The following is an 18,059-nucleotide window of genomic DNA, read 5'->3' as shown; positions in this document are numbered from 1 at the left end:
AGGAAAAGAGAATTACTGGAGCTCTCCCAACATAACTGCCAATGCAGGCCCCCTCCCAGACTCAAACTTTCTAGGTGCTCTGGAAAAATGTTATGATTAGGGAGCACAAATGCTTAATATGGATCTAAAATTCTTTGGTCTTCTCTCCAAAATGCTTCTTGCTAGAATAAGCTCACTTTGTATTTGAGGGGACAGAATGAGAATCATGAAGGATCAAAGGACAATAAAAACAAATCTCCAATACCTGACAGTGTTCTTTTTTTCTCCACCACAAACATACCCCTTTGAAAACCTTTCTAGGAGGACAATCAGTCAACATCTGTAAATAGAACTGCAAGATAAAAACAGGACTTCCCTTGTCACAAATAAGACATCTGACTGAGTTTGAGTCATCTTGTGCAGAGGTGGGCCAAGCTCCAGCTTTACAGCATTTTGTACCTCAGAAGCTGAGATATCTTAATGACAGTGATAGTTTGCTACAGCTTCAGCGGGATACACTTTGGCCTTTCTGTCCTTGGAATCTAGGTCTCCCAAAGGCAAAAAACTGCCCTGATGATTTCCAAAAGCTCGTTTTCAGGACATCAGAGTCTGCTCCTCTAACCTCTAGTGAGCCTAAGGAGTTGCCCAGTCAGCTTTGAAACATTCAATGTAGACAACCATGATAAATGCTTTTAATATGAGAGCTTTCAACAACACAGGTCCAATTTGAAAGTTTTTTGTTTGAGTCGGATTACACATTTTATGGAAAGGAGACTAGCAAATCCTTCCAAAGCAGCTAGTAAGTTTTTCCTTCTAAGGAAGGCACCTTGTTTCCATTCAAGTTACTGTCTGGTCATGTGTTTGGTCATACACAGACAGCTGATAATGAACTTGACTTGACAACTTAGTTTACTGTCACCTGCTCTGAGTACTCCAGGGTCCTTTGTAGCTCTGGTCTAGAGTATTATTTTTTTCTGTGCCTAGGAACTGTGAGCTATTTTTTCCTTCTTCAGGAGGTCAAGGTAGAACACTCTCGGTTAAGATGCAATTCTGGCAGGATCAGTTAGGACTCAAAGCAGGTGGACAAAGAGGACAAAAGTGTTGTTGCACTACTTATAGAAGGTCCAGATAATTAATGTTACCGAGTTCAAAAGCCTGGGAATATTTTAATACTATAAGGAGACATTAGGAAGTCTTTGTTCCTGCATGAGAACTGCTGTGTGCTTATTAAGTTCATCTTGAACTAATAATGAGAAAATCCTTTGTTGATATAAACCAGAGGAATTCAATAGACTTTCTTTCAGCAGTTAACTGAATCCATTGGGAATTAGCGGAACTAATGTTACAGAACTTTCCCTATCAGGAAGCCTTGCTGCCCTATGTCCACCCTCCTGTTCCTTCTACAAGGCCTTTCCTCTCAGATTGCATCCAGGTTCAGTTGTTGGTGAAGTGCTATGTCCCTGGTTGGAAAGGGCATGTTTGGATGGATACAGAAGGTTGGCTAGTGATGAATGTTTATATGCCTAGGACTGGGATTCACTTCGGTGTTGAAGTAGGTGATGAAGGTGAGGCTCTGGGGAAAAGGAAATGAATACTTTTTCTGCTATCAACTTAGAACAAAGGAGTTATAGATATGGCCCTGTACTTCATCACTGGCCAATGATTATGGCTTATCTGATGATTAAATAAATTTGCATCCTGCTTTTTATGGTGCACTTCTTGTACTGGTGTCATCTTTTGTCTGATGCTGGAGTGAAACAATCACAGATAAAAACTGTAAAGATCCTTGTGCATTCAATAACCTATCATCTAAATTACTGTAATTTTTTTTCTTTTTCAGAGGCATAAACATAAATTATACATCAGGTTTTCATATGAGATTCCACTGCTTAGTGACTACAGAATTATACTATCTTATTACATAGAATAGCAAAGGTTAGATTACACTGTTAATTCCCTCACCAAAAATCTCACAGTTTAGCCCATATGTTTCTCAGGCTGTTCACATATTTTGTTTTGTTTCTTCTCTTTTCAACACCCTGTCACAGCTCAGCTGAGATTTTTCCACACACCGAGATTTTCTAATGTCAGAGTTTCCTATGATCAGTAATAGAGTCACATAAAAGAGCAGCACAGAACACTTTCAAAGGATGGTATTGGTGAGGAAAGTCTTAATTCAAAATCCTACATTCAGATCTAGAAAAATTCAGATTGGCAATACTTAAGGTTTGTACCAGCTAAAGTGTTAAGTAAGGATAAACAAGTATGTCAAATAACACACGAATGTTTAAGCAAAAGTAAAATGACAACTTGCTCTGTAAACAACGGTACTTAATTGCCAGTAAGGAGCCGTGAGGTGGTTTTAGTATGCTGCTTGTTGACCAGCAAAAGTTGAATCACCTGGTTTATGTAATTGTCATGATAGTTGTGTCCACCATACATTAAAGCTGCATTTCATAGACAAAAACGTCACACTGGATATAATTTCCAGTAAAGTTTATGCTATCTACTGATCTAATTGCTTCTGACAGTCTAACCATTGTATTCAAGGTCTTTCAAGAAAATTTACTGTACTGAAAGCAATGCAACCAATTCAGAAATTGTGGATACCATAAACAGAGAATTTACAGAGAAGATAATTATTTTCTGAAGCAACTGGTTTCAGAAGAACCCTTCCCTAGTCAGTGCTCCCAACTAAAATAGACTGCTGGTTACCTGCCTTATTGTTATGCCCTGCTTCCACAGAAAAGCTTCAAAAAGAGTCACTTTTTTTTTTTTTTTTAAACATGCAGACTGATATTTACCTGAACAAATGTCCAAACTTTCAAAATTTCTAAGTATGTGCTAACCTGTTGTGAATCTGCTTCTCTGCAGATTCTGCTACACTGAATAGGGCTGATGGGATTTGGACCATGGCCCCAGTCCACACTTCGTGACCTATAGGGGCTATGCTGTAGCAGCAAACTGGATATTATAGAATCATAGAACAATTTGGGCTGGAAGGGACATCAGAGGGTCTCTATTCTGACTTCCTGCTCAAAGTAGAGTCAGCTATGAGGTCAGATCAGGTTCTTCGGGGCTTTATGCAGTCAGGTCTTGAATACCTCCAAGGATGGAGAATCACACAATCACAGAATCATCTAGGTTGGGAAAGACCTTGAAGATCACCTAGTCCAACCATTGACCTAACACTGACAGTTCTCAACTACACCGTATCCCTCAGCACTATGTCAACCCAAAGCTGAACTACAACAGAGGGGTCTTCTTCCCTGAGTCACAGCTTTCTCCAGGCACAGCCCCCTGCTCCAGAGTGGGGTCCTCCACAGGCCACAGGTGTTCATGTGGTGCACAGGACTGTTTATTGCTAGGTTTTTCCATCCTTATTCAGGGATGGTCTAAGATCCAGTGTAGTTCCAGAAGTAAAATACAACAGTCAAGTGTTGGAAATATCACTAACCTCTGAGCAAAGGCAGAAGAAGGAAATTCTCTCAGATTGCCCATGCTCAAGAACAGGAAGGAAGAGAGGAAACAGGTAAGACAAACAGATTCTATTTCTTGATTTTAATTACGTGTGTGATAGGAGACTGAGAGAGACCCACCTAAGAATAGGCAATACAAGATTTCAAATCCTGGGGCTAAATCAGCAAAACAAGGAACCTCCATGCTTGTTTTCCACTTCTGTAATGAGTTTCCTAATCATGACTATAAGTTATCATAGTGTGAGCAAGTCAGTCTCATAAACTTTTAAGGGAAGAACTCTAAAATATTTGGGGTTGTATTGCTTCCAGGCCACAGATTTGAAACTTCAAACACCTATGGGATTGAAAAAACACTTCCTTCCTCTTCTCTAAATCTACTTGTTATCCAGAGATCAACCTGACTGAAAATTTAAAACTTCTATCCAACCTGACTTTGAAAATTTAAAACTTCTAGTTTCCTGGTACGATTTAATTCCAGTATTAAATTCCACAGGTTTATTGCTGATTCTAAGAAAGAATTTTCCATGTTCAAGAAGTTTCTGTATTCAAGAAGTTACACCCCTACCTCTGATTTTCGACTCATAACTCCTACTTCCTGATTAGAGCGTAAAGAGGAAAAACTGAACTTAATCTTAGTTCTCACAGTCCTTGAGGGAAAAAGGGAAAAAGTATCTCTAGGTCAGTCTCACAGGGAAATTGCAGACCAAAGCACTATCCTTTCTATGTCTACATTTATAGCAGGGCTAGATGCAGAGTATTTACTGCAGCACTTAATAAGTTTATCAAAGGTAGGACTTCAGCTGCATAAGCTGAAAGACCCTTCAGGGATAGGAAGATGATTGTTTTTACACTGATGGTCTTTGCCAGGCTGCTATGACTGCTTTGCAGTTGCTTTGCACAGGCACAGTTGGTGTAAAACAGCCTTTGGCTACTTATGAATCAGTCCCCTACTCTCAGCAAAGACTGGATTTTGTTCAATGTCCTTAAATGGGATGAGCACATGTCAAACCATGAGAAGAAATCAGCTCTAAGTTCATTCTAAGAGGCTTTTTGAGCAAGAAGGCACAGGTACTGTAAAGAAAATTTAAAATTCTTGTTCTTTTTATTTTACTTCTTAGGTTGTATTACTCAGCTCTTTTTCTCTGCAGCTGCAATGTGCTTTATGTAAAAAAGAAATCTTGTTAGACAGAAGCTTCAAGTATTCCAAAATGAGTATGAGTTAGCTTTGTCTATGTAACAGCAACTGCCTGAGTAAGAAAGCCACAGAGCAGGGCTGTGGGTGAGAAAGCAATGATTTTATATTTGTTTTTGGAAAATTTGAAAATGAAAAAAACCACGCCAGTTTCACATTCATTCATTTTTCCTCTGTAAGATGTGCTTTGTGATGTAGCAGAGAAACTATGTGACTGTCCCTTTAAAAGCCATCATACCAATCAGCAGGTTTAACTGTCAAGCAAGCTGATGTAGGGCTCTTTGAATTACTGAGTGAGGGATATTCTTCCTGCCAGGTCCTGTCCCCTGTAGGCACTGCAGAGAAGTATTATAGGGCAGTCCTTACCTTGGGAATTAGCCTGCAAGACCCCAATGCTGTCATCAAACTGCATAGATTTGATGTTGAGTGACGCCAAGATGCATTCCTTGTCCTGCAGCGAAGCATCATCAATATTATTCTGATTGGCTGACAGGATAACGCACATGTCGCAGAGGTTGATGTTGACAGCCCTTAAATCAGCCCGACTTAATGGCGTACCCTTCGGCACAGAGAAAAAAGGGCGGGGGGGGGGGGGGGGGGGGGCAGGAGAGGGAAAAAAAGAAAAATAAATTAAAGATTGAGAAGGAGCTTTGGGAAATTATTTAACAAGTATCTTTTTTATGCCATGACATTAAGCTGGTCTAACTATGTGCCAGGGAATAGGAGATGTGTGCTAATCTAAAGGGTAGTTGGTGCTGATGGCAGCATTTTAGGTTCAGTCTCAATACTCAGTCAAGCTATTACTAACAAACAAGAAACAGGAATAATGCCAGCATTCTACATCTCATCGGTGACTTGAAATTGTCTTGATTTAAGTTGCTGTTGTGGCAACCTCTGGCTCTCTGAATATAACAAGGAGTGTGTTTTAAATGTCTATTTATCTACTACCAAGTCACAATGGTCTTGGGCAAAAGAAGAGCAATTTAAACAGGAAAGCATTATGTGTCCTACACATTTGAAATGCAATAAGGACAAAGCTATTTTTTTCTACCTGAAGCAATATACAAAAAAGGTTAATCCTTTTCAATGCATGTTTTCGGTGTTTCTAGAAGGAAAACACACTGATCTTCAAAGTTGTGTGATTACACCCTTTGAAACAGAAACAAGACTTTATCTTAATGGGCACAACTCATTCAACATTCCCTGTTTCCACAATTCTCAATCAGGGACTGCAATAATTAAAATAAAATGTTGTGGTAGTCTGTAGGTTTTTTTCATAATTAAGATAACTGAGACATGACGCTTAACCTATTATGTTTTGTTTAAAGATAACACTCGCCTTTCACATCCAATAGTCCACATCTCTAGTTATGGAATATTAAGTCTGTCACAGAGGCTGCAAGGTCCAGGAAAAAAAAGATTTTTTTTATGGAAACTAGATTCTGCTCTGCTGCCTCACATGGTTTGGTACCCAAAGACCCTAATGATGATGAGGAGACTAAGCTGTCCCCTTGTCACACAGCGACTTTCATAAAACCAAGTCAAGATCCTACTCTTCCATCTCCTGATCACTCATGGTGAACGTCTCCTGAGCTCCACTGAGAATATTCAATGCAAAAGTGATTTAAAATGCACAAAGTGAAGGCAGAGCTCAATTCGCATTCAGTGATTGCCACCTAGTTTCAGATACCGGTCTGACTATTCCATGTTACTCTCAATAATTTGAGGCATGAAACCTTGTGGAAAACAGTATATATCAAACAGATGATTTAGTTACAAAGTGCTCAAAAGTTAGGATATGATTATTCCTGCCACCTTAATCCTGCCCTTTGTGTCTGTACTGTTGCACCAAGTGAAGCAGGATTCCTGTGGGGAAAAATAATATGCGATCATGTAATTAATTAAAGGCTTACTCCTAATGATTTTATGCAAAGGGACAGAATTAAGGCTGCCTGAGGATATTTAAAATTGGCATTTGCCTACTTTTTAAGAGTTTACTCAGCAGCTTAAATGCCTCTTTTAATACAGACTTCAAATGAAATTTCCACTTTTTTTTTTTTAAACCAGAACAAATGTTTTTATATTCAGCTGTAGCCACATCCCCATCAAATATCAGCAGCAAGTTTTACGTCGTGAACCAAAGCACAGAGAAGTAGGAAATTAGTTTGAGTGGCCTCCCTTTAATATGATTCCTACCAGTATGATCTTCGAACATTTAGTAGACTTTTAAATTAGTATAATTAGATCAGAATAATGCTGATATTTTAAAATTTATATCACCATTTTGAATCAGATAGGCTGAAAAAAAAAAAGAAAAACCAGTAATGAAGTCTGTGTGGTCTTCAGCAAACTTGATTACTGTATAAGATACAAGTCCCTTAAATATTCTGTATTTTTAAAGGTGCATTAACTATTTAAGTGTTTAAGTTGAAATTAGCCCAACACTACTCTAAATTTGGGTGCAAACTGATTGGGGAATGTAAAGTTAGTGTACATTTCCTCAATGCCTCTTCAGAATTCAGAATTAAATCTTTACAAATACGCATTATAATAATGGATACACATTATATTCTGGATAGTAGTAGCTGAATTTTATTCTGCTCCATAGTTCAACAGTATTATTCATTTAATTCTGATTCTTTAGTTTTTAGCCTTCACAGTGACTGAAATTAAAAGGGATTGGCATCAAAAGGAGGATATTAAACGACAAAATCTCACATTGACACCATTTTTGTGACAGCAGAGAATCTTGTGACGCCATATGTTGGATCAGTTTACAGAAAAAAGCCAAGGGCTAACACTAAAACTGCATTTACAGTAACAAAGACCTACAGCCTGAATTAATCAAAAAGTGAAGGCAATCTTTCCATTCTGTAGCTATTTTCCCAATTATTCAGTTTAGGTTACATCCATCATTGATTTATTTAACTGTCCAAATGTAATTACTAAGAACTGGTAAATTAATAATTTTTCATTCTGATAAAAACATCCAAACTAACTTTACTCCATAACATACAGAACATTCTCTTTCATACTTATACCATAGGCTTTTTTCCCCCCTGCCTACATGTTTGTGGGTCATTTATAGCTATGACCACCTAAGATCACTAGCTTGGAGGGCTTTATTTGTCCTGGAGCTTGTGTTTCTATGTTTTGGGCACATGAGTGAATGATAATGATATTTAGGAGAAAAAGGATCTCTGAATCGTGGTTGTATTGGTTGTCCCTACTACAATCAATAGGAGCTTTTCATTGATTTCAAAAGGGTCAGGGTTTTGCTGCATTTCCATACATGAGTACAGCAGGACTCTGAACTGAAATGCTATGGCAATGTTCCTTATAAAGTAGGCCAGCCTACAGGAAATTTTTATGAGTATAGATAGATATTATGTAGATAAAGTAACAATAATTTTTTTCAAAGGTTTTGTGGGTAAAAATACATACATAATGTCATAAATAACTACTGTTATTCTGTCAGTGAAATCACAACATCAGAAGTGGCTACATGCAGTGCACTACAGTGAATGTTCGATATATAACACAGCTGATACATTTGATAGCTGTTGAAATTCATCCGATGAGGATGATGAGGAACCAAACACTGCAGCAAATATCTTCTAATAAGGTCTCACAGGGCTCTGTTTTCATAGACACAGTAAAGGGAAAATCTAAGTCCTCAGGCCTATAAGTAGACAAAAGTAAAAAAGCCTAAGATCAAAGTCAATATGAATCTGTCCAGTTGGTGTCCTAAATAACAAAGTATCAATAATATGGCTTTGGACTTACAGGCAAGATTGAAACCTTGGGGAAGTTATGCAGTGTCTCCCATTCCCTTCTCAGGTATTCAAGTGAACCCACAAACACAATGTGCTTGAGTTCATGGTAGTGAAAGTTGCTGGCTCGTAATGGCATCACTAAATTTCTTAATCCAATCAAAGCAGATTTAACATCCCCAAATATGCAAACGACTACATGCCCACTTAAAACTGTCATCGCTGCTTCACTTCGAGTCTAAAAAAAAAACAAAACATAAAGACAAGGGAGAAATGAAACAAAGGGAAGCTTAAATCATAAACTGAGTTTTAAACCAGGAAAAACACAACTGTCAATATTGTTCATGCACAAAGAAGCGGTTTGATAATAGCAGTTCATTTTAACCTTATTTATCCTTCATTAAATGTGCTCAGCAGAAGAAAATTTCATTCTCATTTGCAAATCCTTCTGTGTTTGGGAAGACACTGTACTGGACCAAATTCTAGTCTTGTGTATGTTTCTACACATGTGGCTTAAAACTCTAGTTACAATCAAAGTACTATGGGTTTAGCTAAGAACAGAATTTGACCTACTATGCATTTAGCCATTAGAAGGATTATAGAAGAGAGGTGCAAAACAACGCCTTAGTTGACAAAACACTGGTGGGTTTTGTTCAGGACCAGTTTGAAAAGGAAGATTTGAGTGCCCAATGGTCTTAGCAGGACTTTGTGGTATTACACAGATCTTGTGAATTGAAGACCATATTCTCTTATAGTCAAAGTTCTCATTTTAGGACAAGCTGCTACTACCCTGAGAAGCAATCAAAGAACACTCTACACTGCTCTGCTTTACAATGGATGTCCACCATACTCCACAGAGCTTCTCTCAGTAAGAAAAAACTAGTGTGCAAGATCGTGACTAATACTAACTTTTCAGGCCCACTGGACTTCCTGAGTTGTTGAATAGATAGAAGGAAAAAAGTATCATGGAGAACATTTGAATGATGTTCAGAATTATCTTCTTGTCTCAGTGACAAGAATAAATTTTTGCACTAATTTCATCAGTGGTAATGTCAGTTGAGCAGGCAACTCAAACACCAAGTAAATAAAGTCATTAGGAAATAATGACCTGCATTTCTGGAGCCAGTCTTAGCATTATTGCACTCCATCAAGTAGCTGCAGATCCACTGTTATCATATTGCCAAGAAGTTGTACACTCAGTACCATTACACAGAAGTTTTGCCAATGAATAAAACTAAGACAATGGTGAACGGCAAAATTTTCCCCTCACTTATCCATAGTATATGTCCATTTTCTAAATTATGGAAGCATGACAATGTGCAATACGGATTGGAATATGCAGCAGAGGTGTTTACTATGTAATAAGAACGGGAACTCTGATTAGAAGTTTTCTCGTAAGTTAAAAAACACATGAGCTTTCAATTTCTCTGAGGCAGTTACACTGATTTTCATGCAACAGTACCAAGAAAGTGGTCTTGGCCCTTCAAACAGCAGAAGACATGAGTGAATGCTCAAATGAAGCATGTAAGTTGCCCCATGCCTCTGACTATGGGTCTGGAATACTCAGACTTTACAAGACAGAGACCAAGTCTGGAAAGAAATTATGTAAAAAATGTCACTCTATAGTCATTGATCTGTATATAGCCATGTCTATTTGACTGTAGTCAAAAAAAGTTATTACCTGATACTGCTAGAATCTTGCAGAGCCAAAAAAGACCTTGGGCAAAAAAACGAATTCTTTTCTGATTGAGGCATCATCAAGTATCAATTAGAAGACAACCTGGGAAATCTCATCATCTTCAAATTATGTACTAATTTGTACTTGTGTGGTCTCTAAGGACAGTGTTAAATTTGCATGGATATGGATGTAGACATAAGACATGGACTGTGAATTTGGAAAGGTGTAGGGAAGCATTTTGCTGGCAGTCTTTATTGGTGATGATGCATGAAGCAGAAATAACCTGGCCAGACTTAGATTCACAGGCTAGTAGGGGGAAAAACTGACATGGCATCACCAAGAGATGATCAATGAGGCACTCCACCATTTTTGAGGAAACACTTTTCAAGTGAGACAACATGTAAAGTTTGTTGGCTAAAATGTGTTTAGAGCATGAAGGCAGATTTCTATCTCTATTACAAAGTATTGTACATCAGGGCTGCCCCTCCTTGCCGGCTGCTGAATACCTATAAATGCACACTACTTAAAGCTGTTCAGCCAAACTCTGTGTCACAGCTCAGTTTCTAGAATTTGGAATTTACTTGCTTGACTGTTTAAACACCGATATTGCAATTCCAGGCAATGTCACGGTCATTACAGAAACCCCTGAGGAGAAGTGGAGACAAGCTTTTAACCCCTGATTGCTAGAATAAACCAGGGCTGTCACCATTGTCGGCTACACCATGCCACAGTGCAGGAAAATCTAAGAGAGCAGGCTCAGGAAAAGCTTTATGAAGTGTGACAAAGTGAAGATCCACCAGGGAGTTCATTTCAAATATCTTCAGTTTTGCATATGAGATCCGGAGTTAGTTACTTGTTACTCTTAGGTATGAGTACATGAACACAAGTGGCACAAACTTTTACCGAGCAAAATAGACTGTGATAGGCCTTCTAATTATTTTTAATGACTTAAGTAATTTTGATGGTTTCCCCAGTTAAACAAACAAAACAAACATAGACTAGGCTCACTGCAACATGCTAGAAAGGCAGAGTAGTAGTACTACTTACTCTAGCCTATTTGGGCATCTTGAAATGTTGAAAATTGAGAGAAAAGTTCTAAGAGAGCAAAATTCACATCAATAAATAAGAGAGAATGCAAAGCAACACTTGCCTGTATTAAAATCATTACTGTCTTGTGTAAAGAGATAAATGGAGTATGTAAACTTAAATATTTCCAACCTTAATTCTCTAAAGATTTAAACCAAATATGCAAATTTCAGCTTATGAAAATCATTATTTTGGACTAATTGTTATTGTTGCATGTGGCATATAGATTTATGTAATCATAGTTCTTTAAATCAACATGCTAGCTTCAATTTCACCATGCTGTGTTTCCGATTTAAATACTCTGGATTTAATGACAGTAGATATTAATTTATTAATCCAATAGACATGAGTTCTAACTGAAGTTTTCAAACACAACTTATCATCAATACCTACCAAAATGACCTTTTCAATATCCTTGGCTGGACACCAATGAAACATCCCTGTAGAGTCATATTTTTTCACATTGGCATCCATATTGTCAATCTGCTCGTTGCCAGGAATTAACAAGGGGTCATGCCTGGGGAAAAACAAGTTGAGGACAACGTAAGTGGAAAATATTATGAATTATGGATGGAAGATATCCCAAGAGCTGTGTACAAAGAGGGATAAAAGTAAAAAAATGAAATGTATTTACACTTTAACATGCTTTCAATGCAGGCACTTTTAAACAAAAGCTGAAAAGCAAAAAAGTTAATTTGAAAATTTTGGGTGCAGTTTCAAAGATTTTCTATACTCTTTATACACAAATAACTATTTAATTTTAAACAGGGCTTTCTGACACCATCACATCCATAGAAGTTTTTTCCTTTCCAGTCCCACCCCTCCAAAATAAATATCAGAGTTGCTATTAGCATCTTCAATGAAGTAGAAGGGATAGGAACAGAGCCCCATGCTGACTGACTGGCATAAGTATGGAAAGCCAATTACTTGCTTTTACCACATACAACTTCTGACGTGATGCTCTTCGCAGTAAAAGCTTTAACAGGCTGCACTTTAAATATTTTAGCAATTTGCCCAATCATATTTTGCTTTTCCAAACTGAAGCCCTTTAAAGATTCAACAGTATGTCATTTTAGAGCAGACTGACTAACAAATGCCCACATCTGGAATACATGATTTTAATACCAAACAACAATGTCCATTTTCTCTGACAACTCTACCTGTGATAACCTTCTAAGTGCTTTTGCAGCAAGATTTTAAAGCACAGGGCTTCTCAAAGAAAAAGCAAATAAAAGACATTTTAATCTACTTGCTCTCCAGCTATATAGCTACGTCTAAGCACAGACATGTACAGTTCTTTAATTTGTAAGCTAAAATCAAATATTAAGCTAAGTACTAAGTGACTCCAACAGTCTCAGATGCTAGTGAGGATCCCTAAGTGATTGCATTATACAACAGCATTAGGAGGACCATGTTTATGAGGCACAGGGAAAACTGGCCCTAAAATCTTAAATTCAAGGAGGGAACAGAGATTTGTCTGCCAAAACTACAGTCTTTAGATTTTTGTCCTGAATGCTTGAAATATCCTGATACAGAATTGTAACATTTCAAAGAAGAAAATATTTGCAATGTAGAAATATAAGTACTCTGACACAGGAGGCCAAATTTTAAAGCAGTTTGCCTTCTGAAGCCTGTTAAAGAAATGCTCATATTGTATCAACTCTCAAAACTGGGAAGTTTACTGCTTTTAAAGCATATGAGCCAGCAGACTGTGGTAAGAACCTGTCTTCTGCACTGTCTACTAAAGCAGACTTTGAACACTGCATATGATATAGGTTAATTTACCCTGAATATAGTACAGTAAGTTACCACGCTTATAACAGTTATGCTTACATGCCTAAGAAAGGTATAATCTCTAGTTACATCAGGGTGATTAATTTGTGTAATTTTAGAGACACTGTTTATATATCCATTGGAATCAGTGGAAAATTCTCATTCATTTCCCTCAAACAGGGTCAACCCCACAGAAAGCAGCTTAAAAGGACTTAAGAAACTATTAATACAATATTCCATTTAAACCAGAATCTTCTGATGCTTTAAGAAAAAGCAATGCACTACATGGCAAAGGCATAAATCAGAATCATCTGGAAAAAGAAACACTATGTTTTCAAATTTTTTTACATTCACTCAACACAGATACAGTTCAGTGCATCTCACTGTCAACCCACTGGCAGCAGAGGAGTCTCTAGGGGACTACCTGGAGTCTCTGACCCTACTGCAAGTTTAATAATGAAAGGCCTTGCATAAGTGTGTTCCCTCTTTTGTGGGAAGCAGAGGTGACTTCTTGGTGCAAAAGAGGTACCAAAGGGGTGGGATTTTGGTTGGTTTTTTTTTTTTTTAATTTCTAGAAAAATCTCTAGACTCTGCATACTCTTCTCCATTCATCACTGAGCTGCAGCCATGGTAGTTTTGGCTGAGAGCTGCGATGTTGTTCATAGGGCATTCCCTGCTGCTCATAGTTGCATGTGGTACGGTAAGGTCTGCAACAATGGATACAATTCCATTTGAAGGTTGTACTAATGTTTCAACAACATTTAGTGGTGCTCTGTCCTAGCTATTTTTTTCTGATGGAATGTGTTAGCTATGTGTTTCAAAATAAGAAAGTTTGCCAAAAGGTTAGGCATCTTCAGGAGCTTCCACTGATAAATGTTTTCCTTTCTGTTGTTTTGGGTTTTTTTTCCCCCCAAACTTTCACAAAAAATTTCTCCATGAGCTTTCCTAGCAGAGAACTGAAACAAAAGCAAAGTTCACTGATCAAATCGTCTCCTTTTCCTTTCAGAAATCAGATGCATATAGGAAGAAATTTTCTTTTTCCCTTTCCCTTCATCAGAGAAACTATAATAAATCAATTTGTAAAAAATGCCACATTCTAATTTTCTAAACAGTGTTTATTTTCTGCTCTGAGATTTAAAACTAAATATATCATGTGAAGCTTTCACACAAATGAGTAATGATACTTTAATCCCAGTCACAGAAATGTTACAAATTGAAAGGAATTTTATAACAAAGCAGGTGATAACAGATATCTGAAATCAAATTGTGGTCAAATGTCTTGAGGTCTGAGGCAATTTTTAGCATGTGAGTGCTTAAAGCCTAGAATAGTTATCTTCTGGGTAAGGGTCTTGCATCCTAAAAGGGAATATTCAAAGTAGCTTGTGCCAAAGAGTTATTAGAAATTTACCTCAATACTGCTTTTTTCTAGTTATCTTAGGTTTAAACAGGACTGACTGTGCTATGGAAGGGACAAAGAATATGAATCATCAGATATAACTCCCTATTGAAGTTTTAGGTAACAAACTGTGATTTTTAAAAAAAAAAATATATTTTTTTTTAAACCTATACATTTGCAATATGATAAACAGTTTGGATCCTCTGCTTCACTGCTTGCAGTACATCAAGTGGGAGCCTTAAAAGAAGCAAACAGAATGGGACACACGGCAAGAAAGTATGCTAATAGATGCTATTGTACTACTTTTACTCTAGAAGAATGGATTATTGCCTGAGAAGAAAACAGTGATAAGACTAGCCATGCTTCGTGTTTCAGAAGCTGTGGGTTTTTACATATAACTGTGCTTATTAAATTTAAATCTTGTGGGCTAAGCTATTATTTTAATCTCTCTTTAATCAATGACTTTTCATTCTCAGTAAAGTGATCCCTGAAGATGTCTACTGAGGCTGAAAACTGTTTACTACTAAGATTCAACTTTGTCCTCAGATATTAGAAGATATGCTGGTTTATGTACTTAAAAACTGAATTGATCCTTGGACTTTTTTTTTTTAAAAAAAAAAAAAACCAACCCATGGTCATTTTATGAAGCAATACAGAAATAAAATAGTATTACTACTTTGAACATAATCGCTCTTGTTAATCTGATGTTCTAAACCTGTTTTGCAAATACTAAAAATTAATTAAGAGAGACACACAGAGGCCAAGGCTGTCAAATCTGCCTAAGGTGTTTGGACACCCTCTTCCCATTAAAATTTATATTACACAGAGCATTACAGTTGTTGTCCTTACAGCCAAATCATGGACTGAATGTTTCTAGAGCTTCTCTGCCCCCCTCACCCTTGAAGATGGCCCTGTCAAGCCATACTTGAGTCACATTGGCAGGCTACTGTGGAAATGCCTGTATTAGTGCTGCAGCTATTATGTTCTCCAGGGCTGTAAAGTCATCTACTTGAAAAATTAAAGTTATAGGAAGAAAACCACCTTCTATCAATTAAAATCCACAGTGTTTGTTTTAACTGAGATGTTGGTTTTTAGGGCTTGCAATCACCAAAGCATTTGGTCATTCAGCTAGGAAAAGACAGGCATGTATAGCATGCATGGGAGAAAAGGAGTGAAAGTTAAAATTTCCTTCATCCATAACACCAGTTTAAAAATAGCTTCTCTGGTTCTTATGGCAGATATTACTTACACATGACTTAAAATGAAGAGCAAAATACCATCTTTTCAAGGTTTTGAAGAGCATATAATGCCACTTATGATCAATTAAACTTGAAAACGACGCTAAATGCCATGCTACAGCTGCAACCCCAAAAAGCCTGGCTGGAAGACAACAGCCTAAAGCTAAACCATAAATCCCACTTCCAGCAAACCTATTGCGAGGCAGTCAACATTACATTTTAAAGAGCACTGCTTTCCTAGCACACATTTATAACTACTGCAAACTTATTTACTTGGAGTTTTTGAGTCTGGAACTTTGAATAATGACTGGGGATAGACAGAACTGAAAAAGACCATGGGGGCCAAATGGCTGCCTCACTAACTGACTATTGTTTAGCATAGCTTTGCATTCTGTCACCTTTGTCTTAACTCTTTTGCTATCATTCATATGCAATTGAGCATTAGAACAACATACCGTCACTGATCTGCAGTGGAACTGCTCCATATGTTGAGCACTGGGAACAAGAATACTATATGATCACTAGGGACCCTGGTGTTGTTTGAAAATAAACTGTAATCTGTTAGTCTTTTGAACATCAGTATAACAATGTCTTGGCTACTTTTTATTCTGCTCCCTAGTAAAATTCTCATATGAAATCAATGGCAACCCCCCCCCGGGAACAACCCCTGTGTTTGTTAAAGTCTGCAATTAAGCCTTTCTCAGCTAGATATAACATATCTGGATTTTTCCCACAAAAAGATGTTTAGCAGTCTCCTGCTCAAGATTCAGGGTCTTGAAACTCACCCCTGTGCGTGGTCCAGGAATTCTGAGTTTTCCTCCCTGACTTTGTATGTGGATGTGTGTTTGTGAGTGTATGCACACACATACTTAATTTTAGGAGGAAGGAGAGGGTTTGCTGAAGGTAAAATAGGAATTGAAGACACACTAGAGAATGTCTCATGCCTTTGAAATTTCTCCTACAACTACCCTAACAAATTGTGGCAATTAACATGCTGTTAGTGTTAGATGTATGCAGCCAGTGCAGGTGCTAATAATTGAAAAAGCATTTAGAGCTTTTACACCCTGGCTGAATATTTCATGATGTGCTGCATGTTTCACTATTTACTCAGTGGGCCCCTGTCACTTCAATCTTCTCTGACTGCTTTGACTGGTGCTATAAAGCTCAACCAAGATAGAGTGACAGCTTGTCACAGGGAAATTCCACTGACTCCAGCAGCTCGCTGGGACTAGCTGTGAAGGTTGTCACGACATTCTGATGGAATTCAGCAAATGTTTTGTGACTAATACACCCAACATTTGTCGGCTACCATTAGCCATTCCCTGTGACCCTCTGCAGTCTGTGTGGATGGCATTAAGTTGTAATGAGAATTTGTTGCCTGTGTATGTTACACTAATGACACTCTCTTACCAATCTTTCCTTTCACAGGTTAATCAGCAATGAAATTTGTAAGGATTCAGTGCCCAGATGCACCAGGTTTTAGAGAATAAAACTCGGTGCAACAAGAGAAAGGAAACCTGCAGTTTTACTGTTAAATGCTTTCACTGTCATATTCAGAAGCTATCCTAATATTGGCTATAATCTCACACTGCTTGACTTTTTCTCTAAATCTACAAAGAATATATTTAATACAGTGGTTGGCACCTAGTGCCCTGTGCTAGCTTATGGGCTGAATTACAGTGCTAAGAATACTAACAATTATATTTCTTTCCCTCTTGCTCTGCCCAGGTGTCACTGAAGATTTTTTTTTATCCTCAGAAGCCTTACTGAAGAGTTCACGTTAATTTATCAAGTCTACTAAGGACACTGATATAGAGCTGTTTACTGTAAGAATCTTGATCAGTAAAGTATCTTGATACCTCAGGACATGTTCAGAATACGCTTCTGAAGCACGAATCCTCTCACATAGAAGAGTAACAAAATAGTTAAATTTTAGACTTTAATGCGAGGGGGAGACACAGTCAATGTGTCTTCTGGTTTTAATATTTCCCATTTATATCTACTCAAGCTGCAGAACTACCAATCTTTGAGGGGTAGGAGAATGCACCTGAAAAAATAATTTTTCATTTGTAAAACAATGAACCCACAGTTAAGTGGCATCATAAAATATAGGAATGTTTTTTGCTACATAAATGAAGTGTGTAGCCTTAATATCTTGTGATAAAAACTACCGCTTTTGCAAGTCAAAGTTTATGAGAATATATAATTTTCTTTAAACCCTTTAAAGCTAAAGAGTTTTTTCTTTCCATTGCCTTGATCTGAGTGGATCTTCTGTTCACCTGAACTTTATAAAAAAGCCTGTTGATTTTTTCTGCTGGAAAATTCTCCTTTTCTTTCCTGACACTCCTCTCTCATTAAAAAAAAAACCAAACTTCTGCAAGATTTCACAGTACTCAAAAAAAATCTGATACCATTCTTGTTCCTATGGTTTATAACACAACTACCAGTGATAGCAACAGTCAGAG

The 18,059-nt window shown here is 37.5% G+C and overlaps 1 protein-coding gene across 19 annotated transcripts in view; it reads right to left on the bottom strand.

The window, feature by feature from the left end:
• The window catches only part of KCNMA1 (potassium calcium-activated channel subfamily M alpha 1), a 514,442-nt gene that overhangs the window by 49,832 nt on the left and 446,551 nt on the right, over window positions 1-18,059 (bottom strand). For all 19 annotated transcript variants that reach the window (XM_074830555.1, XM_074830556.1, XM_074830565.1 and 16 more), the window contains 3 exons: window positions 11,581-11,704; window positions 8,437-8,661; window positions 5,017-5,209 (listed from right to left, as the gene is read on the bottom strand). In XM_074830555.1, the coding sequence (XP_074686656.1) occupies window positions 5,017-5,209; window positions 8,437-8,661; window positions 11,581-11,704 (542 nt within the window). The remainder of the gene's footprint in view (window positions 1-5,016; window positions 5,210-8,436; window positions 8,662-11,580; window positions 11,705-18,059) is intronic.

This window comes from Strix aluco, chromosome 7 (genome assembly GCF_031877795.1).
Source record: "Strix aluco isolate bStrAlu1 chromosome 7, bStrAlu1.hap1, whole genome shotgun sequence".
Lineage (NCBI taxonomy): Eukaryota > Metazoa > Chordata > Aves > Strigiformes > Strigidae > Strix > Strix aluco.
This window is presented reverse-complemented; position numbering and strand designations above follow the sequence as displayed.